The sequence below is a fragment of the Phaethon lepturus genome, unplaced genomic scaffold, assembly GCF_000687285.1.
Source record: "Phaethon lepturus isolate BGI_N335 unplaced genomic scaffold, ASM68728v1 scaffold15258, whole genome shotgun sequence".
NCBI classification, from domain to species: domain Eukaryota; kingdom Metazoa; phylum Chordata; class Aves; order Phaethontiformes; family Phaethontidae; genus Phaethon; species Phaethon lepturus.
This window is the reverse complement of record NW_010557014.1, coordinates 1-27,114: the sequence shown is the minus strand read 5'-3', so window position 1 is coordinate 27,114 and position 27,114 is coordinate 1. Positions and strand designations below refer to the sequence as shown.

At 38.1% G+C, this 27,114-nt stretch overlaps 1 protein-coding gene across 1 annotated transcript; it reads right to left on the bottom strand.

Moving 5' to 3' along the window:
• Positions 1-1,071: 1,071 nt before the first annotated feature.
• On the bottom strand, positions 1,072-25,897 carry KIAA1524 (KIAA1524 ortholog; the record flags this gene model as incomplete). The annotated part of the gene is made up of 20 exons (XM_010292642.1): positions 1,072-1,391; positions 2,435-2,574; positions 3,095-3,177; positions 4,520-4,633; positions 6,244-6,440; positions 7,184-7,294; positions 7,377-7,451; positions 9,609-9,801; positions 15,770-15,888; positions 16,766-16,865; positions 17,659-17,800; positions 18,660-18,819; positions 19,303-19,530; positions 20,630-20,705; positions 21,391-21,536; positions 21,692-21,814; positions 22,747-22,843; positions 23,461-23,555; positions 24,276-24,388; positions 25,712-25,897. Coding segments are annotated over 20 exons (2,669 nt in total), but the record flags the coding sequence as incomplete, so codon positions are not given.
• Between the last annotated feature and the right edge of the window lie 1,217 nt (positions 25,898-27,114).

Genomic DNA, 27,114 nt, shown 5'->3' with positions numbered 1-27,114 from the left:
TGTTGTATAATTCCAACGGAATGTACAAGGTTGTACTTAGACATAAGTTGAACAGATTCGGTAAGACACATCTATTATACAACTGAAAAAACAAAAGAGTTTCAGTATTTTAAAATCTAGCCATTACAAATTAGATACAATAAAGACAGTAATGCTACAGGAAAAGATATATATTAGATCACCCAAAACTCTGGTAGTTCTATCGAGATAGTAATGAAATAATTCTGCCAATGGCTAAAAGACATGTTATGTGACATGTAAACTAAAGACAGTGTTCTACAAATCAAAAACATGCATCACATTCTAGTATTAGTCTTTCATATGAAAGTAATTTTTTTTTTTAAAAAACAGAATTACCTGAAGAGTTCTACTATGAACAATATATATGAAATCCTGTTGGTGTATAGCAGAAAATGACAGTGCTGACAATAGCTAGCATGTATCAGATAGGACTGTCAAAAAAGTGCAGGTCTTTTTTAAAGAATGAAAGGAAGTGTTAGAGGATTAGGGAAGTATTATCTAGTATTTAAGAAATATTTGTACATTCATGTATTTCATTTTAGTATCAATTAGGGAAAGCATGCTATTTGCTGAAAAGTCATTCAAATATGGTGTTCTATTTGTTCAAATTCATACCCCCTCGTGATTAGAAATGCCTCCACATATTTACTACACAAAACACTTGCACCAATACACTGATAAATACAGCTTTCAATGTAACATGTTCTAGCTGATATAATCCACTTTATTTTTATGTTTGTACCTTATACATCAGGAAGCAACAGAGCATAAATAATAATGGTATTCAGAAGAGTCAAAATTAACAAGATGAAACTATAGAAGTGCTTAACCTATGAAGCATGCTGCTTGCTAGACAGCCAACAGAAGAACATACAAACAAAAAAGTTGACAGTGGCTCCTATTTTGCTTTATGTTTCCCTATATATATTTAGGAAGGTTAGTCATCAACAAAAGTCGCATTCAGCTTCCAATACAGATGCTAATACTTCTACCAAGACCATCAGAAGACCTATCTGCTATACAGTAGATCAGTTTTTTTTAGACCAAAGCTTCCACAATTACTACTTTTTCTTCTCAATAGATAGTTAAGCTACTTTAATTTTAGATTTTTGAAGCCAGATAGTATGCTAGCTTCAAATTTACAGATCTTTACATATATTCATACATATGTATAAAATACTAAAAACCTTAACAGAGCCCTATAAAGTGAGATTCACTGTTTCTGCACTTAACTTGCCACCACTTAGACTGTGAATCATTGCAATCATATTGGAGTGTTTGTTCAATTCTTCTTTCTGTAGTTTTACAAGCGCTTCTTTTTCTTCCAAGCGTCCTTCCAACTGGGATTTTTGAACTTCCAGAGAAGATGCCTGCAGAAACAAAAACAGTAACATTTCTTCCACTATCAATCGAAAAACATACACAATACAGCAAAAGCTGAGTGGCCTGGTGGTGAATTTGAGCAAGTAATCAAAAAGCACCATTCTAAAGTTACAAGTTTGTTTCAGAAATATCTCTTTCAGCTATACATTTGGTGCACATGAATGATTACAGCTTCAAAATGTTAGATACCATGGGAAAGCACCAACTCTCATGTTATCATTCTCCTATTCAAGCAGGAGTGTTCACAGTTAAGCCGTCCACCTTTCATTTCAAGCCCCACACCAGTAAAATATTTACCTAGGAACAAAGGAAATATTTGCTATATACAGGATAATATTGCCTGGAGAGATTAGAGTCTGCTTCCAGGGAATAGAAATACAGCAAATGCTTCACCAGACTGCACACTGTGATTATTGATCAGCTTGCATGTAAAGAGAATCTGTGCCTTGTGAGTTTACAGGCAAGAATGCATAGGTTGCACTGAAGTTTTGGGGATTCTGTTTTGGTTTTTTGGTATAGCCAAACTGGTCTGTTTTGAAAGACACTATTTTTCTTAGAGATAAAAAAATAGATATTTTCTTAGAATTTCAAAGATCAAAAAGAAAAATCAGATGCATTTTGGTGCAGATGTATGTAGTATATATACCGTAATTCAGGACACGAGAAAGGGGAGAAAGTAAGCCAATCCACATTTTACAGTAGTCAAAATTACTGAAGAGTGTGCTACATTCTCTTATTTAATATTGCACTACAGGTGCAATTTTTTTTTCTTTACAACCATTATGTACTCTCACACCATGCCTCATAAAGGCTTATTAGAACCTGACCCTAACTTCACTCAAATTCAAGCTCAGCTGCTCAGAACTCAAAAGGTATACAATTAAAGTTGAGATAATTTGTTCTTGTCCACTACATGGATTGCTCTAGTTTAAGCCACTTTACCACTGAAATATTGATTTAAACATTCTATCAGTTATATGAGTATCTAAAAACTCCGGTCTCTAGAATGCAGGTGCAAATAATTCCTTACCTTTATACTCAGTTCTTTCCTTGCTTGTTCTGTTTTACTTAATTCTTTTTTAAGAATATCTATAGTTTGTTCCATATCTGTTTTTTCTTTCTGTTGAGCTTTCAGTTTTTCTTCCAGAACTTTTATTTTCTGTTGCAAGGCTTAAGAAAACACATACATTAAAAGATGGGTTGCCAAACTTAGAAAAGAGGTACTGCATTGCCTGGGAAACAAGTTGGGGTTTGTTTTTTTTTTTTTCTTTGGTTTTTTTTTTTCCAAGACCCAACATGACAGCTAATAATTGAATTACTGAGTAGCGCCACCTACTGCTAAGTTTTAGTGGTTGCTTCCAGTCATTTGCAGAAGAGTGAAATTAAATTGTTATTTGCAGTTCCTACAGAAAATAGTGCTAATGGACATGCTGTAAAAAGATCCTGGAGGGACATAGGATGCTGTGCAGAGATTCAGTGAAGTCCACATAGTCTGGGAAATTACGTTTATGTATCCTTTCAAAAAAATAAAAATCTATTATTTGTTTCATTCAACTGTTAAATTATGTAAATCTTAGTTAGCCGGGGATACAAGTTACTTAGTAAGATATAGCTGCTTATCTAGAGCACATAATATCTAGTTAATCCAGTCAGTTGTCTAGGTTCAGTAACCTTTAGGTAAGTTACTTACTTGCTATTTTGCCATCTCTCTCTTGTAGCTGTTGCTGTAATTCTTTTCTGTGATCTTCAGTTTCTACCAACTGTGCAGCAGTCCTAAAATTGATCATTACAATTTCTGTGCAAAGTGAGATATGCCACCATTTCTTTATCCTAATAAGCTAAAGTGATTTTTGTGTAATCTCCAAGTGCTGTCAGGAGCCTCAGATAAACCTATGAATTTGCAGGGTGTGAGTACAGACATTTTATTCCCTGCCCCGAAACAGTCATTTGCCTTCTCTGATCATGGACACACGGTAGAAACTACTGAAAAGGTTCATATCCAGAACTTAAACACCAGAAACTGCTGCCTTTGATTGTGATGCCACAAAGCATTCCCAATACCATGACAGAACTGAAATGTTCATTCAAACAGAATCAAAATTCACTGCCATTAGTGATTGAGTATGCTGGGGGTTTAGGCTTTTAGTATGCTCCTGAATCAACAATATCCTTAGTAAAATCTGTTTCAAGTATTATCCATGCAAGCACATCTATGCATAAAGATTTTCCCAATACCATTCTGAGCATCTTTCCAATTGTTGCAGAACACTCAGCAAAAATGATCATTTCGTAAGATATTGCCATAGCCCATACACAGGTCTGCTGCAGTCCTCACTAGTTAGGATAATACTTAGTTTCCATGATCATTTAATATATAGGTACTGTCACCTACCAGCACTATGGCTGTAACCTGAGCACTTTATACTCTGTGAAGTTCATCTACTTTTTCCCATTACTACCTAGCCTAATTTCTAAGGTATATTTTAACTGCCACTTGCCTTGCCTACATGGCATCTACTGTCACTTGTTTATCTGCTTACTACCTACCAGTTCCTAAGCTGCAGCCTCTAGCAAGAGAGGGGGAGTGTATTTCCATAATCTCCATTTTATTCATGGCAGTTCAAGAATATCTATATAATAACTGCTTCCCCCAACCTGCTTTTAAAAAGGGGCAGCTTTCATCAGAATACCTCCCTGATTACACTGAGCTGCATACTGCACTACTGAAAGTGTCCAAATTTATTCATTAGCAAACTAATGGAAAATTTTTCATGCCGATACATTGGAATCAGAACTCAAGGCAGTGATTTAGACTGCTCTGATCACTGACAAGGCAAGAACCTGGAAGGATGAAGTGAACTCTGCAAGTAAAACCAAAAATGTATTTTATTTCTAAACTGAATACAAGACCCAACTACAAGAATATTTTAACTACATATTTACTACAGATTTTCATCTAACATACATGTATAAAGCAGCCTTGAAGCATCTTTTGCTTCCTCTAACTCCATTTCTCAGATGTCTCTATTTTTCAATTGTGCTTTAAGTAACTAAAGTGCTATTTAGTTTTAGTGCTTATCTTTAATTTGTTTTAAAAAGACTGAATTGAACTTACCTGTCATTCTGCTGCTTCAGTGATTCATTTAGGTTCTTCATTGTTTCCATCTGTTTATTTAGTGAATTGCATGTAATCTGTAGATCTTTATATCGTCTTTCAGTTGTTTCATACCTACAAATGAATTACAGGGTTGCGGTTGAAGAGTATAAGTGCTTTTGAAGAGCTTTTACTTTAATAGCTTGTCAAATAAAAAAATACTTGACATCATCTGTGCAATCATCCCACTCAAGCTAAAAACAAGGTATTTGGGGTGTGGGGTTGGTGTTTAACTGAGCATTTTTTGGTGGTAGTTTGTTGTTTGTTTGGGTATTGGGTTTTTTGTTCTTAAATGAACATACTTTGAGGAAGGAAAAAAACAAGCTTCAGTGGATCCCTTGCTTATTAACGATCAGGAAGCAACCTTCTTCCAGTAGAAACTCTTAGGAACTGATAAAACCTCAGTTTTAAAGATCCCTTTAAAAATTTGGCATACACAAAAGATGACTGCAGAACAGTTTTAGTGGACCCTTTGAGTCAGTCTGACCTCCAGTTGTCTGGTGATACTAAAAACTGACCATACTTAAGACAATGCAATGTGCAATTAATACAAGTTTATGAGGCAGATCTCATGCTCCAAGAAATGTTTTCCTGCTTTCCTACCAAAAGGAAAATCCTCTCCCCTGATGTCAGTTATCCCATTGTTTTTAAGGAACAGTATATTTAAAGTGTGCAGATTGTTTAAAAAGCAAGTCTTTGCTTTATGAACACATTGTAAGTATCAGAAAACTATTTTATTCCTACTTTGGAGAATTTACAACTGTTAGATACTAGATTGAGGCTAGTTTTTCCACAGACATTAGTCAAATACATGTATGGCTGCATATAATTCAAGCAAGAGAGGCACTTCCACAGTGAGCATACTAGATAGTTACTCAAGAACCCCATAATGGACAAGAGTTCTATACATTTTTCCTGCCTCAACGGCTCCCTTATTGGCAGCAGTATGCCTTCAAAATTGTCTAATAACACCTGCTCCCATTAAGCAAGAAACTCGCGCTCAGTTTTATTAGCTTCTTTTGCCTTGCTGACACCTAGTGACAAGACGAACTCATGTCAGTTGAAAAGCCAAAGCTCTTAAGACTTTATATTCTTCCAAATCTTATTCTATTTTCATAAATAGTTTCTATCTTTATGTACTTTTTGTGTCTCGTGTCTTTTTTTAGCTTAAGATCCTAAAGAAATAATGCTTATAAATAATTCGGGACACACAAGTTGCCTCCTTCCTTCCTCCCTACTTTCAGTGAAATTTGTTACAGAAGTGATCAAAGATGCAAGCTCCGACCTTATGCAGACATACTGTATTGGCTGCTACTCCAGACTATTTATAGTCTTTTGTCAAGACAGCATATAAGATCAAAGAAAAAAGCCAAGAGTATGGTATACTACTAATAGAAACTAAGCATTGTTAATTCTGTTTCTTAGAGAAAAGTGCTTATACAAAGTTCATGCTATTTCCTGAACTGGACCTTCCACATCTACAACTTTAGTTCTCACTCCATTTAACATATTAACTTCTTGAATGACTTAGGTTAACCTCATTCACAAGCATATAGAAGAAAAAAAAATTTTTTCATTTAAAAATATGAAGTAGCATGTAACGTTGCCCTTCTAACGTGCTCAGCCCAGTAAAAGGCTTCATCACTGAATAAAAAGTATTTTCTTAGAGATCTTACATGCCTTACCTCTGAAGAAGATCAACAGAGGATTTTTTCAGTATTTCATGTTCTTCAGCAACTGTCTGTAATTTCCTGTTGTGTTGAAAGAGCTGTTCAATATCAGTCTGTGCTCTTTCAGATTCCACATTCTGAGCTTTCAGCAAATCATTAAGTTCTTCATTTTTTCGTTCTGCATCCTTCAACATGGCAGCAAGAGTTCTTGCCTTTCAGTGGAAAGACACCCCCCATCAAAAACAAAAACTCAACACAAATTACAAGCAATTCTGTTTCACAAGTCACTTTGTAGTAAGCATATTTGAGGCCATAGATGTAACACTATAATGCCATTAGCTACATTAGGAAATAGATTTATCTCACTTAATATTAACTACAAATTAATTTGTTCGTTCTAAATTCCTTTAGCACCCTTAATAGACAGTGTAAGGAAGAAAAAAGATGATACATTTTAGCCATAGATTTAGTAATCTGCAACCCAATCTTTATTATAACCTTTAAAGGATAGAAATTGTTCTGAGTTTTCAGTGCACACCTCAGATACATAACCCACAGAAGCAAGCTAGATTTATTTGAAATCACTGACAAGTGATTAAAAGGCACAAACCGTAAACAGTTTTTCATATACCAGCAAATTCTATATAGAATTCTAGTAAGTGGCTTTACTCATTTTCAAGATTACTACCATTAAATTAATGCTAGTGGTTAACAGATGATAATCAGTACAGTAGGTTAGTTTTGCTGACTTCCTATAAGGGAAAGAACATTAAAGAGAAGTGTTCCAAAGGAAAACAGGATATTTATGATGAAAATTAAGACCGCTCTAACTTGCGAGCACAGATTACAGCTAAGCAGTATAGAGTTTCCACACACGCAGTCACAGTTAAAGCTACCTAGCCAATTATTCCTCAGCGCCACCCCAGAGTCCCAGAAGGAAGCCCCTGCTACTTACCTCGGACTCAGCCTGGGCTCTCTGACATCGGTACTGAACCATCAGCCTATCAGCCTGAGCCAGAGCTAGCGCCTTTGCTTCCAAAAGGTCTTGCAGCCTAGTTTCTTTAGACTGTGCACAGGAAGAACATTCTTCATTAACATTTTCTGAATGTACAGACAGCAATTACCCAAACATGTTCGGTTGTACTCACTGCTAATGCTGACAGCTTCTGCTCATAGACATCCATTATGTCAGAGATCCTCATATCAGTTACTGGCTCCTTCATCTGTGGAAATGTTTTCCAATTACTGCTATTGTAAATTTGTATTAGCTTAGATAGGCAATGTGTACCTAAAGAGCTCAGTAGTTTTGTGAACTCCACCTGTCCACTAGCTTTTTAAGTTTGTATTTTTATATCTGAGACTGTCTGCTCAAATGCATCTGCCTGACTCTTGCAGAAAGTTTGTGAATAATTGAACTATTTAGGCTGAATAGGATTCATCTGCAGAAGACTGTATCAGTCCAGTACTGTGAAAAGATAACATCACTACTCTAATGTGGTTCCCCTTGGTCTAATCTTTGCTGGAGAATTAGCAATCCCCTCATAGCACACCTAAAGTAATTTGCCCTAATATTAGCAGCACAAAATACACATAGCTAAAAACCCTTATTCATCTTCCGTAGCCTTCTCAACATACAGATTATCAGAAAAGGATACTATGCAGAACAGCTCTTACTATGTCAACCCATTGACTTACTAGAGGAGGTTTACCATACACAGCACAACAAGTCCTAAGTGTTTATTAAAACATATGCAAGTAAGAATCATACTTGGTGATTTCAGGATATCTTTTTCCTTAGGCAGTGCTACTATAACACCAGATTTGAGCAGCTATTCATATATGTCAATGCATGACCAAGTGCAAGTTATCCCAGCTGTTCAGACAATGAACACCTACTGAAAAGCTACCATCTCTGCACTATTTTGAACCATTATGTACGAATTTTTTTGCGTATTAACAGTAGGCTCCACATAGCTCCAGTTCGCATTTTCCTGTCCCTGAAGTAAGAAACAAGTGGTATTCTTCCTGCTGGCAAACTTGTCATCTCTATGTCCTTTTAGATATTACTATTATAAGAAAAGCTTCTGTAAGGTCCCTTCACTCTCTGTAGTATGTTTCTCAATTATGTGTTTTCCACACATATTTGAGCTTCACACAACATACAGAACACACACAGATATGAAGCACTGGACATTTTAAGTAAACATGTACATTGATTTTTTTAAAGGAAAGTTCTACTAATTAGAAGGTCTAAGAAAAGATTCAGTCAACAATTCATCAACAACTTTCTTCCCTCAAAAATTGAAACAGCCTTACAACCTGTCACATTTCTGGAAGCTACTGCGCTAGTGCTGTTAGGCACCTGCGGCTGCTTTGACTTACATTAATATATATACAGCAGTGCATCTACAGACTGTCACGTGCAGTCCTGAAAAGAATGATCAATAGGAGCATCCAGTGACAGAGTATGAAGTAAGCCAATGGAGACTCACTTTACCTTTTTCCACTATTGTTCTAGCAGCTAACTAGAACTGATAGCTTGCCAAGTTTCATTCTTATCAGTTACAACAGAGGAGGGCTGCAAAGCTAAGGCTGGAGGCAATGCCACTAATACAGTTCGTGATAACGGCTTGATATCTGTTCATTTTCCCAATTCCATACTGTTCTTTTAAGACAAAAGAAAATAGAAGCAATAATCCATCACCAGTCTAAAGCAACTAATCTGCTTTGAACAGAAGAGAAAAAGGAAATACATTCAGTATCTGACAGTATGCCTTGCAAAGTAGTGCATTGTATGTGGTTCCTGTTTGAGTGCCTCATTCACAACACGTTGCTGCAGAGGGAAGCAAAAACTTTCTTCTGAAATAATAATAATAATGCCTTTTCAAGAAGGCCACAAAAATCAAACTGCAATTGCTAAAGAGTCAGCTACAGGCAAGAAAAGGATAATGTTCATATGCCTGTTTAGGCATGCAAGAGATGCACCATACTCATACAAAGCAGCATATCATCTCTATTTTAATCACAGGCTATTTCTTAGGAAGGGGGGCAGGACAAGGCTCCTTGTTCATGTCGCAGCAAGTCTAGGCAGTTGCTACCATCTCCAACACCTGCCTCCGCATCTGACAACTAGAAGAGTGTGGGGAACACCACTGGAGAAAGGGATCTCAAAAAGGAGCCCAGCTTCTGATGTAGCACAAAAAAATCATCATTGAATCCTGCTAAGGAGCTTTGTAAAAGAAGCACATTCTAAACAGGTAGGAATCTAAACTGAACTCAACTGATACATGTGCTATAGCTGACACTTGGATTTTAAATTTCCACACACCCCCCAGTGAAAAGTATAAAATATTTGACAATGGTATAAAAATTCTACTAACCTCTAGTCCAGAATTGAGTTTTTGTATTAATTCCTGAATATTTGAAGTTGTGGATTCATCACTTGAAGGACAGGATGAGGAATGTTTCACCAAAGTAAGGCTGGTCACTGGTGACTGCATTTGAATTCTTTTTGATGCATGCTCTGTTTCTTGTTGTCTATAAGCATTATTTGCCGCAATGCTTTCACCAAGCCTGTATAAACATAAAGGCTATTAATGAAACAACCTGTCACAAATATCACTGCAAGGATTGAAGATGAGAACAATTTCATACCATAATTAACTTCTCTTCTGTTTAAAACAGACTACTGGGAACAGTCACATTTGCATTATTACACAGCATTAAGATGTAGTACCTGACACATGCCTAAACTGTCCAGAGATACAAAGAGTAGGAAAAAAGAAAATGAAAGCCTGTCATGGCTAGCCTTTAGAAACAAATGCAGTATCTCACCAGAAAGGGCAGAGTTTTCTGCTTTTCTTGAGCAGAGCAGATCACCTGTCTCTTACTAGCTTGAGAAACAGGTTGTTTCACATGTCCTTATTCAATTTAACTAGGCCACTGTTTGTAAGTAGGAAGATTGAGAAGGTATTTAGTAAGAGTTTTTATTAGGCATAAAAATAAGGAGATTGGATCATGAAGAGGCAGAGTGCTACCAATAAACCTCATTTTTTCCTCGTCTGCAATGCTATTTTACAATACTAGTGTAATCAGTATTACACTGTATTAAAATCTGTACAGGGAACACAAAAGCTTAGACATTATAGCGCCTATATTCGAGTGCCTGTATGTAGCTTATGGTTGGTATTTTCAAGGCAGCTACTAATGACATGTTCCAAATCAGAGAGAACAAGAAGTTAAGAGATGATTTTTGAGGCACCAATCAGAAATCTTTTTCTGTCAATAAATTCCTTAATTACTAAGTTATCCCAACCACTTCACTGAAGTGCTGTCTCAATTGCTTCCTAAGTGAACAGAGTCTATGTTTAACTTGCATTTATAGACATGTTATTTGGTTATTCCATTGTACAACTCCAGGCATATTGAATTGTACAGGTCCTTCATTCTTCCAGCCAGACTATTTGCTACTGGCCATTATAAAAATGTTTCCTATGTCCACAAAATCATGTGATCACATAATAGTTGAGGTTGAAAGGGACCTCTACAGATCATCTAGTTCAACTCTCCTGCTCTAAGCAGGTTGCCAAGGACTATGTCCAGTAGTTTTGACTATCTCAAAGGATGAAGACTCCATAACCTCTCTGGACAACCTTTTCCAGTGTTTGACTGCTGTTACAGTAAAAGGGTTTTTTTCCTCTTAAATTTAAAGAAATTTAAAAGTTGGGTTTTCTTCTTATATTTCAGTTTGTGCCCACTACTTCTTGTCCTGTCAATGGATACCACTGAGAAGACTCTGGCTCCATCTTCTTTGTTCCTTTGCATCAGACATTTATATATCATAATATTCCTCTACCAAGTCCTCTCAAAAACTAAACAATCCCAGCTCTCAGTCTCACTTTGTAAGACACACATACTTGTTTCTCAAAAATCTTAATGGCCCTTCACTAGACTCCCTCTAGTATGTTTGTATCTCTCTTGTATCAGGGAGCCTACACCTGGACACATCACTCCAGCTTTGGTCTCGCCAGGGCTGAGCAGAAGGGAATGATCACCTCCTTTGACCTACCAGCAATACTCTTCCTAATGCAGTCCAGGGTGATGTTGATCATCTTTGCCACTCTTGAAGACAGAAGTTACATTTGCTTTCTTCTAGCCCTCAGGAACCTCTCCCAGTAACTGTGACTTTACAAAGATAATCTGCACTGGCCTTGCAATGACATCAGCAAACTGCCTAAGCACTCACAGGTGCATCCTGTCAGGTCTCATGCATTTCTGCATATGTCCAATTTGTTTAAACATTCCGTAACCTGATCCTTGCCACCACAGTAAGTCTTCCTTCCTCTAGACTTTCCCATTGCTCTCAGGGACCTAGAAGGCAAATCATACCAGTGAAGACCAAGGTGACAAAGGCATTAAGTATGTCAACCTTTTCCATGTCCTTTGTTACCAGGTCCCCTGCCCCATTCAGCAGAAAGGCACGTGTTTTTCATAGTCTGTCTTTTGTTGCCAATGTACTGGATGAAGTCTGTCTTGTTGCCCTTCACATCTGTCACCAGATTCAACTCCAGGTGAGCTCTGGCTTTAACAACCCCATCCCTCTATACTTAGACACTTTCTCCATAGTCCTTCCATGTCACTTGTCTCTTCTTCCACCTCTAGTATGCTTCCTTTTTACACTTTAATTTTGTCAGAAGCTCCTTGATGGTCTCCTGCCATGTTTGTTTAATCTTCTGCTCGTTAGGATGGGATGGACCTTGAAGAAAATGATCCTTTGGGGAGGAAGAGTGAAGGTGATTGAAGGTGATGGGGCAGGGGGGAAAAGAAATACTCAGCCAACCAGATCTTCTTGACCCTTCTCTCCTGGGTTGTATCCCAAGGGATTGATTCTTCCAAGCAGTTGACTGAAGAGGCCAAGATCTGCTCTCCTGAAGTCCATGGTTGTGGTCCTACTTTTTGCCCTGTTCCCTCCTCTCAGGATCTTGAGAATCACCATTTCATGGTCACTGCAACAAAGGACATCGCTGACCTTCACATCCCCAAACAGTTCTTCCTTATTTGTAAGTAAATCAGGCCCAGCAGAATGTCTCCTATCATCAGCTCCTCAACCCTCTGTGTTACGAAATGGTCATCAATGTACTCCAGAAACCTCCTCTGTTACCTCTTGTGCTGGTTTTGCCTGGGACAGAGCCAGCTTTCTCCAGAGCAGCTTCTCTGGAAGCGTGGTTTGGGTTTGTGCTGAAAAGGGTGCTGATAACACAGGCATGCTTTTGTTATTGCTGAGCAGTGCTTCCACAGCGTCAAGGCCTTTTCTGCTTCTCCCCCTGCCCCAGCAGCGAGGAGCCTGCGGAGCACCAGAGGTTAGGAGGGCCCGGAGCACGGGGCAGCTGAGCCCAGCTGACCAAAGGGCTATCCCGGACCATAGGACGTCACGCTCAGCAATAAAGAGCTGGAGGCAGAAGAAGAAAGGGGGCACGTCCGCAGAGACAGCGTTTGTATTCCCAAGTCGCCGTTCAGCGGGACGGAGCCCTGCTTTCCTGGAGATGGCCGAGCACCTGCCTGCCGCAGGAAGCAGCAAATGAATCCCTCGGTTTGCTTTGCTTGCACGTGCGGCTTTTGCTTTACCCACTAAACTGAGTCTTTAGCCCTCAAGTTTTCTCCCTTTTACCCTTCCAACTCTCCCCTATCCCACCGGGGGGGTGGGGGGGGCAGGGAGTAAGCAAGCAGCTGTGTCGTGCTTAGTTGCTGGCTGGAGGTAAACCATGACACCTCTCCAGCAGACATCAGGGTGGTTAAAGTCTCCTACAAGGACCATGGCCTGTGAACATGAGGCTTCTTCCAGTTGTCTAAAGGCTTCATCTTCTACTTCTTTCTGATCTGGCAGTCTGCAGCAGATATCCACTACAATATTGCCCATTTTGGTCTGCCTCCTAATCCTAACTCAAACTTTCAACTGGTTTACCTGTCCCAAGGCAGAGCTCAAGGCATTCCCTCTGCTTTCTCAGATAAAGAGCAACTCTCATTCCTCACCTTTCTGACCCATCCTTCCTAAAGTGCTGTATCCATCCACTGCAGCACTCCAGTCACACGAGCCATCCCAACACAGCTCTGCAATTCCATAGCCCTGTAACTGCATGCAGAATTCCAGTTTCTCCTGTTTCTTCCCAATGCTGTGTGCATTATTGTGCAGGCACTTCAGAGGCAAACCATCTCACTGATTTCCCAGAAAGAGTATGAGTGATTTTTCCCCCACTGTACTGTCCTGGAGGCAATTGCTTATTTATGTGCATATTAAAGTGACCCAGCTTAAGTCCTGTGGTATTGATTGTAAGGTTCCTCCTATTGACATAAACCCAAATGCTTTGTTTTCCAACCCTGTCTCCCACTTCCTCACTGATGATTGGTCATCTTTTCTCCTACCTTGTCATTTTTCATTTAAACCTCTCTTCACCAGGTTGGCCAGTTCTTCATCCTCAGTCTCATGGTCATGGAAACCAAACCAAGACTGCAAGACTGTTTCCACCACTGATGGCACAAACAATTGTTGAGCTTCAGACTCTGTCCATTCCTCAAGCCCTACCCCTCTCCCTGGCAGAATAGAGGGGAACATCACTTCCTCTCCTATGAGGAAATTCCTCACATCATTTCCTCTCCTATGAGGACAGGCTGAGAGAGTTGGGCTTGTTCCGCCTGGTAAAAGAGAAGGCGCCGGGGAGGCCCTACTGCAGCCTTTCAGTACTTCCCGGGGCCTTCTAAGATAGGCGGGGACCAACTTTTTAGCCGGGCCTGTGGCGACAGGACAAGGGCTAATGGTTGCAAACTAAAAGAGGGTGGATTTCTACTAGATAGACGGAAGAAGTGTTCCACAATGAGAGTGGTGAGACACTGGCACAGGTTGCCCAGAGGGGTGGGGAGATGCCCCATCCCCAGAAACCTTCCAGGTCAGGTTAGGCGGGGCTCAGAGCAAGCTGAGCTCGTTGAAGGTGTCCCTGCTCATTGCAGGGGGGTTGGACCAGATGGCCTTTAAAGGTCCCTTCCAACCCAAAGATTGGAAGGGACAATCTTGAAATTGCCCCCACAGCTTCTAGCCATCACCATCACAGGAGTCTCCATTTCCTAATCCAATAGGTACAGACTCTGTCTGACCCTGCTTTAGTACATCTGGGGTCTCAGGTCCTTGAATCCAATGTCTTACAGAAGGGTCCGGTCAATCTCCTCCTCAACATCTCCAATACTCAGAGGCTGCCAACCTCCTGCAGTTCCTTTACTTGGCACCACAGATCCTCAACAACTGCACACCTCCTGCAGGCTAGAGGACCACCTTCTACTGTCCCAGCCTTAGTAAGAGGTCCGAAGAACTCTCTGAAGACTGAGAGCTCCAGAGATGCATACCTCTTCTGAAACTATTTGAGTTGGTGCTTCAGCTTTCAAAAATTTATTTCGTACCTGTTTTGATTGTTACAGACAATCCCCTACTTCAACACTCCTCCAATATTTCCTTCCTGAAGTCTACAGCTATCTATCTATATTGATATTATTGATATATAGTACTATTGAGTAATCATCATAAAAACAGCAGTGATATTTTCAGGATGAACACAGTTTTAGACCCTTTTACTGTATTCTTAGCACTGGCCCATCTTTGGGTTATGGTAGAAAACAGTATTATTCCCTAGGGTGCATATGGGGATTTTGCTTAGTTTTGTTTTTTTTAAAAGTTCGTGTACCTGCCAGCATCTTCCCAAACTCTCGAAAACAATCAAAAAACCCACAATGAGGCGAATTACCATGATTTGGTTAGGTCATCTTCTTATCCCATATAAGTAGTAATTCTGTCATTGTTCCAAGATAAGCTAGTTATGTTACAAATCCTTCACTCAAGAAAAGCAGCTCAAATGCCAAAGAGTCATCCAATCTGTAAATCTTTTCAAACAATTCCCATTTTCGCTTTTAAAAAGCTCTGATAAAAAGGGAAGAAGTTTCAGATTTGTTTCCTGGATTGCAAAGACTGATGCAGTTTAACATAGGTTTTCTTGTTTTGTTACACAGACTCCATCAAATAGCTTTTTGCAATATTTCCCCCCCCCGTACTTAGGCCGCCTTTTAAATACTACCTGAACAGCCACCTGCCTGTGCCGTATGCTATTATGTTCCCTCTTGGAAGTTACTGCAAAAGGGTAAGCAAAGCTTTAGGAATTGATGAGTGGTATCTCTGACAATGTTCAGTAGAGGGAGGAATCTGACAGCATATTAGATGCACTCCAAGTAGAAAGTTTCAAGCACAGACTTCAGACAAAGGAACACTGAGGGACAGAAGTCAGTCACTACTATGCCTTCTAGGATCTGATGTTCATTGAATACCATCAGCATTTGAACTACCTCCTCTGACCTCCAAGATCACCACTGTCTCTTAAGTGCAGATGAAAACACAAAATTTTTCTGAAGTTTATCTTGGATGGACTGAAATATACCAAGAAACATGGACATCACTAAGCTGATAAAAATGTCAGATTTTTCCAAACTATCACAAAAATAAACTTACACTATGGCAGGAAAATCTGGTAAGGGCGCAGCCTCAAACAATATTCTAAGTCCCACTTGGACTTGCTCTCTATGGTCTGATGTTAAAGCAAATGTCAAAGGCATAATCAAGCGTTGATCCTAAAAAAGAAACTCCTTTGGTGAAAACAAGATGCAACAGTCAACAACAAAAAACCCCACCCAGACATCACAGTATCAAGGCCCATGAGCACAGAAATGTTTTCTCCAAAACTTAAGCTACCTTCTTAAAGTTTGCCCTTCTAAATTTCCAAGCCTGAAATCAATGGAGAAGCAACTTTAAAATTAGTTTACACTTTGGAGTATTTAGAAGTGTGTTTTCCCATTAAAGCAAACGCAACAGGTGAAGAAACCACTTAATTCCTTCAAGTTTTCAAGTGCTTGATTTCCATCATAAAGGGTCACAAGCTTAAGTTTTTTAAGGACTTTGAAACTCTCATTACTATCCATTAAATTACACAATTCCCATTCTTGAAAAAAAAACCTGCCAAAAGAGCATGAAATATTTGACTGTCTGGATTACTTTTCCATCTACAAGTAAGCTGTTAAGGTATCATCTGACCAATAGTTACAAGAAGCTGTTTTGACTATACAGAGTCATAAATTAGATGTGTATATATATAATAGTAACCAACCCCACAAATAATTTAATGATATGGTCATGGTAACTTTTTTCTAGTTTGCTACCTTTAAACTGCAGTCCTAATGCAGTCTTAAAAAGATAATTCTTACCAGGCAGATGAAGTATTATTTTACATGCATTACTGAAATAAATGATTGGAGTAAAAGCAAACTGCTCTTATTTTAGAAGAATTAATAATGAAACAATCTTTAGGAACTGTGCCCAGGGGACTATATTTTCCTAGAAGTTTTACCACCTCAGAGATAAGCATGCAAAACATTCAGAACTAAACCTACTGTAGTGCTATGACACTTTCCTTCACAGATATGCTTCATAAGACATTTTAAAATATCATACCTGTAGAATTTTGTAGAAGCTGACTTCCATACCAGGTACATCCTGCTTCAGTCTGCTCATAAGATCAAGTGTTTTCAAAATAATATCAGCAGCAAGTTTGCTTTTAAACATACAAATAGAAAAGAAAGTTGGAAGAGGGGAAAAAAGGCAAGAGCGAGATCTGTCAAATCAGTACAGATAAAAATAAATTCAGTCAATTTTAAAAAAACTAATATATGCCTTCACAAAGAAATTAAATATGTCTAGCAAGGCAACAATGCCAACACCAAGAGAGATCACTGAGTTCATTGGACATGTTGCTGAGCTTCTCCAACATGCCAAGAATGGCAATAGTGAAGACCAAAAAAAAAAAAATTTCACTTTCAAGTTGAAAGTGAGGAGGGTTTAATCATAGGTCAATTATATTTCACTGGTTTTTGGCCATTAACTCTTACTTATATTGACATTCAGGTTAATGACACTGACCTGAAGGAATGTATATTCCATTTGTAGCATAATGACTCTCCCCTTCCCCCATACTGACATGTGGTATTTTTGAACTCTGGTTGCATAAAATCAAAATGAATAATTAGGTGCCATCAGCAGTTCTGGTAAGCTTCAAGTTGGATAACCTTGAACTACTGCATGAAGTTTAAGGTCACTGTTCCACATAAGTGGATCTCCAGCTTATGCTGAAAACAGTATCTGAATGTTTAAACTAGGTTTTACTTACCGAACTGACCAGCAACATCACTTTCTATTGCCACAAAAATACTAAGTTTGATTTAAAAATAGTATTGATTTACAAGCATTTAAATGGTACTTTCAGCTACAATATGTTTTTCATTGGAACAATATCACAACTCTCATACAAGTCTTGCTAAGTTAGATTTCAGATAAATTTGTTTGCTCACCACATTTTAGAGTCCACTACTTTTGTTCCAAAACCGGTACCAATCCCACTATAGGTAAATTGGTGTTCTATTAGAGACGTGCATTGGCTGGCAGTCAGTACCTTCGAGGCATGCGTTTTCAGTATGTCATCTCTACAGAGCAGTAGACTGAGTTAAGAATAAAACTTAATATATCTATGCTTAGGTATTGGCACCAAAAGGCAACATTTTCTAATAACAAAGGACACAAAAGTTAGTGTATCAAAGCACAAAAGAGCCTCCAAAAACGCTTTTAAAACCCAACTACATAAACTACTCATGCTTAATTCATAAGCCAAGTAAGTTTCACTTTTCAGTTAAAACACACTTACCTAGAAACAGACCACTAAGAGAAACCACAGTAAAATGAGTGGCATAAAGAAAGATGATGAACAAATGGCATTGAACAACCAGTCCCTAATACAAGAACTAGTTCTCTAGGAGTAAACTAGCAAAGAGACTTCTTCACAGTACTCAGCTTAGATGCAGGACTACGTCCTGCAGTCATGTCCTTCTTACTACATTACACTGTGGACACTAAGAACTCCAAGAGGAGCGTAAAACTGTATGATTCCATGTTATTTTTCCTCATTTCACTGATCTAAACTTGTATCATATTTGGCTGGGAGCTGCACTTGACCTAGCTAGATGAAAATGCTACACTCATCAAGAAAATGGCCACCCAAACTCCCTTTACAATTTCAACAGAAAAAATTCATCTTCATTTCTGATCAGCAAAGTCCTTCTATGCTGTTGAATAACCACCACATTTTATCCTGCAGCACGGTATTACACAGTAATTGCACAGCAATTAGAAAGCTACTTAAGGTCTTTCAAAATGACAGTCCTAAGTAAAATTAGGGCAGTTATTGTCATTAAAAGTTATTAAATTGATTCTAGATGGACATTTCTTCTAACACCTTAGAGCAGATCATGGTGGAAGAATAATAAATTAATTGCCAGTAGGCATGTAAAAAGGATATTTGTCAGAACATTAATAGCCTTGACCATTCTTTCACACTTTTTCTTCACTAATAACTCATCCACAATCTGTTCTGGCATCTGAAGATGATCAAGAAGAACAGGCAGCAAAAGATCCACAAAGTGTTCAGCTGAAGCACCGTTCCCAGTATTAATAACATCCTGTAATAAACACATTTTATGTCAATATTTAAAACTACAGAATAAGGAAGCCAAGCCTACTCTACCCCTTCCTCCACCAGTCTGTCTTCCAGCTTTCCCAGCCTCTTGCTACTTCAGGTTTAAGACCACTGATCAGTATCATACTGGAAGAGGAAGTTTAACAAAGAGCACAGAAACAGCACAAACTTCCTCACTTCCACAAGTCCTAGAAAGCAATTGTTTGAATAGCTTTCTATCTACCTCGTGACTTCATGAACTGCTGTATCTTCCACTTAGCTTTCAATGCGGACATATTTCTAAAATACAGCATGTCTTTAGAAGAAAAGTTGTTTTACAAAGTATGGAATTCTAGAACAGAAAGAATTTTATTTCAGGTATATTTTTACATGCTATTTTTCAAGTAAAATGCTAGTAGTTGTTTAAAAATCAATGAAGAATATAGCTGCTAAGAAGCTCTTGAAACTCAATTATCAGTCTTGGTACCTCAAAAATCTCTTTGAATAGTTGCAGTGCTAGCACTGAACAGTCTTCAGAGCCTTCCAATGGTTGGTTTGACAAGTGCACCAATGCAACAGAAGGTTCAAAAGTCTTTGAGCGAGTCACAAATCTGGTATTTCCAGAGACTGGCAAGCCAGATGGTTCCAGTATTGCCTGCTGCAGGGTATGACGCAGTTGTATCACAGAACAGAAGGCAAGCAGCAGTTCTAAGATCTGTGTGAAGTGAATGAGAGTTCAAATGCTTTTAAATCAAGTACTTACACAGAATTTGCAACTCCTATAGCACAAGTCTAAAAGGAAACGCAAGTTCTATGCAACTCCTTTAGCACTTTAAAGTTTCCTGAAGAATAATTTTCTTTCCTTAAAGCCAAGTCAGCAGCAGAAATACAGTTCATTAGACTGGCAAAGGCTCATGACAGTTAGTATTCAGCGTATTGCCTTCCTCTCTTTTTTAAAAGGCATGACTGCTGGCTAGCAATCTAGTAAGCAGTAGAAATGCATATACACTCAGAATGAAGAAAGCTATAGAAGGGAAAATATTCTCAGACATGCATGTCTTATGTGCATACTCAGAGATGAAAAGGAAAGCACCCTGGAAAGTTCCTTGTCAATATGTCTTTCTAAATAAAACCAATAAACAACAACAAAGTCACATACACAGAAACATTAGCTTTTATCATTTACTATGATGCAAAACACATTCATAAAAAAAGCTTAAGATTCTTTTTACAGATGTATTTAGCCTAAATATTTTCACGTTTCACATTTTAGCCTTTAGCAACAGGTAGCCAATATTTCATTTATGTAAGGTGGCAGTGACAAAGTTGAATGCAACAGTTAAGCAGTTAACTGAACTTGGCATCAATTTGTTCAACTAATATGAGAGAACTTATTCCTAAGTCTTTGAAATTAGCATCATGGTTCCCTGATCATCAGTTCAAAGTCTGATTAGTACTAATTGAAGTTTTAGCCAATGAAGCAGGGTACACACTGCATTTCTGGTAGATCCCAAAATTTCTCATTAGCCAAAGCACAAAAAGTGTTTATGTTGGCTTTCTGCCTTTATGTCTGTTGCCTGAAAACACATGCACATAATCTGCCAAAAAAACCCAACCATTACAAATTCAACCTAACAGCCTTTTGAACAACTAGAAGACATAAACTTGGTGAATACCATAGGTCACTTAAGAGTCCTGAAGTCAATGTATTTCATTATCAACCCTCACACACAAGGAACCTACTTATGACTACAGAAGTGGAACTAGATTAGGAGTTGTACCCTCTTAGGCTTAAGCTGAAAAAGTATAAATACCTTAGATGATGAATCAGCATCCCTTCCATGAAGCAGATCTAATACTTGACCAAGGCATGAGGTAAAGTGCTCATATCTACAGCATACATAAAGGAAGGAAAAAAAAGGAATTTCAACACTCAGACATTTATATCAAGTGATGAATGCAAGTGACTCATCCTCCTCCTTAACCCCCAAACACTTCAAGTACAGTGATAGTTTTGATAATGTAATTTCTATTTAACATACACTAAGCTTTACAAATATTCTAAGAATAAAAGCAAATGCCTTTAAATAAGCCAAAATTTCCAGCTATTTTTACTGCTAGATTTAGATTCAAATTCAGCAACTAAATTCTGCTAGCTGAATTTGCAGAATAATTAGTCAAGCCCTACACAGAACTACTCTGTAATGCCCTCCAGTAAAATTATTACAACTTCAACCATAGTATTCCACTTCAAGATAATATAGGCCTGTAAAAGGCAAGATAGCTATTCATCAAGTTGTCTGACCACCAATACTGTCCAGACAAAGAATTACTGAACAAAATTATTAGTATTCCTCAAGTGACAATTTAAAAACAGATTTTGATTCATATGTCTGCATGAAACTAGTAACACAAGAATCCTTTAGTTTCAGGTACAGCAATTATAATAAACCAGTAACATTCAAAAAGCACCTAGGGAATTTTCCAATGTTTGGTTCAGAATACAAACAGCAGCAAAGAAACTGAACAAGAGCCTAGGAAAAATATGCTCTACTTTTAGGAAGTGAACCCATACCTGGTAAGATAATCTGCAACTTTGGGGTTCTTCAGAAGATCCATGAGTAGATCAACAGAATATTTTCTTGTTAGCGTACCATCTCCATTTACAACAATATTGAATATTAACTGAAATGTCTGATGGATATTTCGAGCATGAAAGAGCTGAAAGGAAGAAGAAAGTTAAGTACGGGGACATACTTACTTTGCTGGGTCTCTTGCTTATTAAAACTAGCTGGCATTAGAACTTTATTTTTCCCATGTGATTATTAATTTTATATACAATTTAAGAATAGAACAGACTTCAAAGTATCACTTACTTTTTCTCCTACTTCTTCATTTAAAGTAAGGCTTGACAATATTGAAAGTGCAAACACAACCACAGTCAAACTACTATGGGCCAGGAAACTTATTAAGGTACGATAGAAGCTCTTCACATTATTCTAAAGCAAAAAGGAGAAATACAGGCATTATATATTTTACGCTGTTCTAGAAAAACACCAAACTTACAGATTGCATATATTTATAAATAAGCCATACAAATAATGAATAATATAAAGATGTATTAGAATAACTGTTCTCTAGAAAAATCTATTTTCGTTTTCCACTGCATGATACTGATGTTGATGTCAGTGACTAAATTCTCTGGTGAACTTGTATAAGAAAAATGAGGATGAAATTCCATCATTATATTAAAGAAAGATGAGAAAGTCATTTTACTAAAGTCTCTAATACAAAATAACCACTGAAAACTGACCCCTCATCCCTTCTCTGCTCAGTGATCAGATCTGACAATAGTCCCTCCTCTCCTCCCTTCAGTGTAACATCCACCACCATGTAGATGAATTTATATTTCTGGATTGAAAAATAAGCTATGTTTGCACTGACTTATGAAGATATAGGAACTGAGCAGCTCAGATATGGATGTGTATTTGAGGATTCAAGGGCCCTGACCTGACATCAAGATCAGTGGTATTTTATTGATTTATAAAGGCAGAGCTCTTTCTTTGACAAAGTTAATGCAGCTTACCAAAAAATCCAACTACAGTTTTTATATTAACAACATTTAGTTTTTCTAAGGAAGAATGCTCAAATTTTAAATTCATCTTTCATTTGCAGAGAACAGTTGCAGAAACTGAATGCATAACACAAGCTAGTGCAACACCACAGAAATACAGAGAAGGAAAGAGAATACCCTGCTTCTACTGGTTATTTTCTCCAATACAGGAAAAACAACTACCAACTCTGGAGAACAAACAGCTCAGGGTTATTATTGCTGCAAAAAAGTCTGTAAGAGATACTAAGGTGATTCCCCAGAGACACATAACTCTTGCCCTCAAGCCAGGAAATCATACCACAAAAACAAAACCCTTACCAAAGATTTTATCCGAGTCTGAATAGATAAGTTGTGACGACAGAGATTTGCCAGGAGTCCTAAACATGGTATCATTAGCTCATCTTCAGTGGACTGACTTAAAAGAAAAGTCCAGAAATTTAAACAAAGATGTTTTTATTAAGGCATACAGAATTTAGTTACAAGAATTTGTGGGTTGGGGGCAGGGTGGCTGGGGGACTTTTATTTTGGTCTTTTTTTATTAGACACCATTTTGCCAAGAAAGCAAAATTCAGATTGCAATCCCCATAGTGTGGGCAGTTTTTAACTGAGCACGTCTTAAAAAAAAAAAGTGTCAGAGATCAGTACTATTACGGGTCCTTTATTGCAGGTGCTTTTAATAGCCATTAAATCTCTCACAAGGACACCTGCACAAAATTCATATTAATCTTGCATAAGTCTGTTCCTAATGACAATCATGAATTTTCTCCTCGCTTTTTTCTTAGCTCCCTGCTCCCAGGGGTGTTGGTGTGGGCCAATAAGCCAATTAATATTCAATCACCTAAAGTCCCAAAATCACTGCATTTGACAATCTGTAACAACATGGTTTTGAAAGAATAATCTGTTAACTTCAGAGCAAAAATGCCACGGCTCATTCTGGAGACCCGGTTAGTGCAATACGCCAATGGCCTTCAGAAAGTTTAGAAACTTAGCTAGCTGTTTGTGATAAGAAAAGACAACCAAGTACACACTTACACATGATGTATTAGAAATGAAATTAATTCATCGATGTTGGCACCAACACAAAGGATTGGAACATTGTAGGTTAGCCTCTGCAGCAACTGAACACTCTGAGGAAATAAAAAGCTGTTCACACATGTCTTCCCTATAGCATCTCACTGAAAATGTTACAAGTTACAAAAGCCAAAACTGAAAGGACAAATAACAAGACACCGCAAGTGAACCAATTTTCAGACTCTGTAATGTTAACATAACAATTACACAAGCTGCTGCAAGCACACCAAGTAATGTCCTACCACACTGATGTACTTATTAAAAGCCTAAACAGATGAATAAGGTTTTATTTTGACAGAGGAGTTACCTTTTTAACCCATCCAATTCTCCCCTTTGCCACATCAGCCAGTTCTCCATTCTGCCAGTGAGAAAGGGGCTTTGTCCTATTGAAAGATCTAGAAGTTTCACCAAAACCCAAAAAGCACTTTGCAACCTCTTGCAGAAAGTACGTTCATAGGAAAACAGGTTTGCTGTAAATACTGCCAACAGATCTAATGTTAGTAAAGTCCTTCATACAACTTTCAGCACATAACTGAGTTAATATGAAGTTAATACAATCAAACACGACAAGCAAGATCAAAGAGAGAATACAAAGAACTCTATGCAGTGTTAAAATCCTGCCATACTAGCCTCATACAGCAAATAATACACAGCTAAGATCAACTTTCCCCCAACACATATTGCAGATAGAGCTTTTAAAGAGTTATTATATGCATACAGTATAATGTATACTATGTAACAGTAGCCAAATATTATTAAGCAATAGTTCCTGTTACCTGTGATAAGACTGGGTCACTCAGATTAGTAGAACTTCGATGAACCACTCCTGCCAGCACACTGGTCAGATTGTAGGTATCCTGAAGAGCTTCTCTAGTCTCACTATCTAAAGCTAGAATTTAAGAATTATTAACAAAAAACCCTACATAATACCAAAAGCAACTGTTATATTAGCTACCAATTTAAGCAGAAGCTGAAGTAATTGACCAGTTTTTAATGTATATTTCACAAATAACTGCAAATAAATCACAGGTCCTATGCACTTGCATCTCTAACTTACTTCTGAACTTACAGTTAATTGAAACACTAATACTTTATCTTAAGATGCTTGGACACTGAAGGGATGGCCTACCTCCTATCTGCAAATTTTCAAGATCTCAAACAGAACTAAAATCTGCACTTAAAAGGCTTTAAAGCTTAAAGTCAATGATCTTGCTTCATGCTATAGTGGGCAAGTAGACTGAAATTGATACTTTCATATGGTTATCTATGAATAGTTAAATAAAAAAGCCAGTTCCACTTAGGCAGTCCTGGAAAAGATGCAGCAAACAGGGATGACAGGTAAAGCAGCAGATCAGTAGGAGGACCACTTCTTAAAATTTTCCAGACACAAAAGATAGTTAAGAACCCCAGCAACAAATATAGTTTTACAGTAACAGTTTCAAAAACCTAAAAGAAAGCTCAAGGAGGCTAAGAACTCCACGAATCAGGGAGGATGGGGTCATCATAAAGGACTCTAATCTTGAGTAACTACTCATACATGATGAGAAACTAGGCAGTGAAGGGATAATTTTTCCCTGTACATGTAAACCTATATATGCAGGTTACAGTGAGCACAGATCTCCCTACACAACAAAGACCCACTTCTGTGAACTGGGGGCGGATGGGGAGGTGGGGAGAAGCATCTCAAGAAACAAGAGGCAGTAGAACCTATTTCTTAATTGGGAAACTTGATGCATACAGGCCCAGGCCACTGGAGCCCAAATTGTCACCCAGCAAACACTCCAATGGGAAAGGTAAACTGAGTTGATGACAGTTGTTGATATAACATGGCTTCTCCCTGTCTCTGCATCCCCTGGGCAGGTTTCTTTACTTCATTAAAAAGGTAGTCTTTCCAAGCTCCAAAAAAAAAATCAAGGACAAGAGAATAATTCCTCACCCTATCCAGTGACAAAATAAATTCTGAAAAACATGATCACTGTCATTTCACAGTGATGACTTCAAACGTGCTTCTCATGGCAATTAATATCTTATCTGGCCTTATACCTACAGTCAGGTGGCTCAGCCAAGCACTCCACTACAATAAAAAAAAAAAATCACTTCATCTTTCACACCTTATGCTTTTTCCAAGAAGTTCACTACCCATGCCACAGAATCAGCACCTGTCTTGTCCCTTTCCCACAGCAAAGATAAAAAGTTCAGATGCAAACCTCACCTAATTGTGATAGCAAAGTAACCACCGACAAAGTTAGAGATGCATTTATATCAGCATCCTCGAGGAGTTCAACTAGGCAACCGAGACATTCACTTGGTAGAATCTGGTTTGAAGCAAACAATCGTGTAAGCTTCAGTCCAGAGATAACCTGGAGATGAAGGGAGAAAAACCACCTCAATAACTCAACTGCAACAAAGCATATAACACAGAAGTCAAAGCACAGAGTTGGATTAAACAGATTTTGCCCTATTTGACAAATTGAGAATGTAAGTGTCACTAACAGGACATTTGTATTCAGATTTACTGAAAAAAAAAAGTTTTAAAAAAATCTAGCTTTCATTCCTGTGGATGTGTTCCCTTTACTCTTGGAAAGCACCAAGTTCGCATTGTGATAATTTATAATATATTAGGGCTTCTTTTGTTTGCTTGCTGACAGCATTCATAGTAACAGCATTCTTTTTAATCTCATAGCTGTAGCAGGGCAGCACTTTGTATTTCTTCACACACTGAACAGAATTAATACCAGGTTACTATTCTACATATGTTTTAGCACAGATAGAAGATAGGTTTTATTTATTTTGAAAGAACAAAGACAGATAACCCAACACCAACATTTAGTAATCAGCCTTCAGCTCAGACCAACAGCCTGCTTTCTAAAGAAGTGGACAGGAACCTACAGGTGCCACCCTGCAGGAAGGATAAGCAGTAGCAGGTAGTGCTGCTTTGGGAGCACTCTGTGCTTGAGGTGAAAAAATGAAACCTGAGTTCAGGAAAGTCCACCTAAGAAAATGCTACACCTGCACACCAGTACAGGTAGACACGAGTTATACTTGCATAATAAATTGCAACATAATGTTGGTTTTGCATATCCCCTGTATACCTCTTCACAAAGGATACAAAGAAGAAAGTTAAGCTGAACACTAACTCTAATATTAATGTTTAGCAATTAAAAAAAAATCTGTACTTGAGAAAGGTACTTTGCACATTAACAATTCAGTCAATCTCTTGCTACGCCCAGTGCGCCCACCGCAAGGGTTGTACACAAGGCTCTACCTGGAGGTCACGGAAATGGACATGCCTATCCCTTAGCAGCAAACACCTTTGATTACAGGTTGCACGACAGTGGCAAAATCTAGATACAAGACAAGTTCATCATTCAAAAAACTACTTTTAAGATGTGGAAATAAGTGATCCCTGTAGGTCAGAACGTAGGGAATATGGAAAAAAAAAAGTTCCTCATAAGGCACATTACATGCTTAGCCTATGTGCATATAAACATACTGCACAAAAACGTACATACACACAAACGCCATACAACATTATAATGAAGGACAAAGTAATAGTCCGGGGATATTGCTAAAAACTGTAACGTTTCTTCTGTCCGACGGCCGCCTCCGGCCACT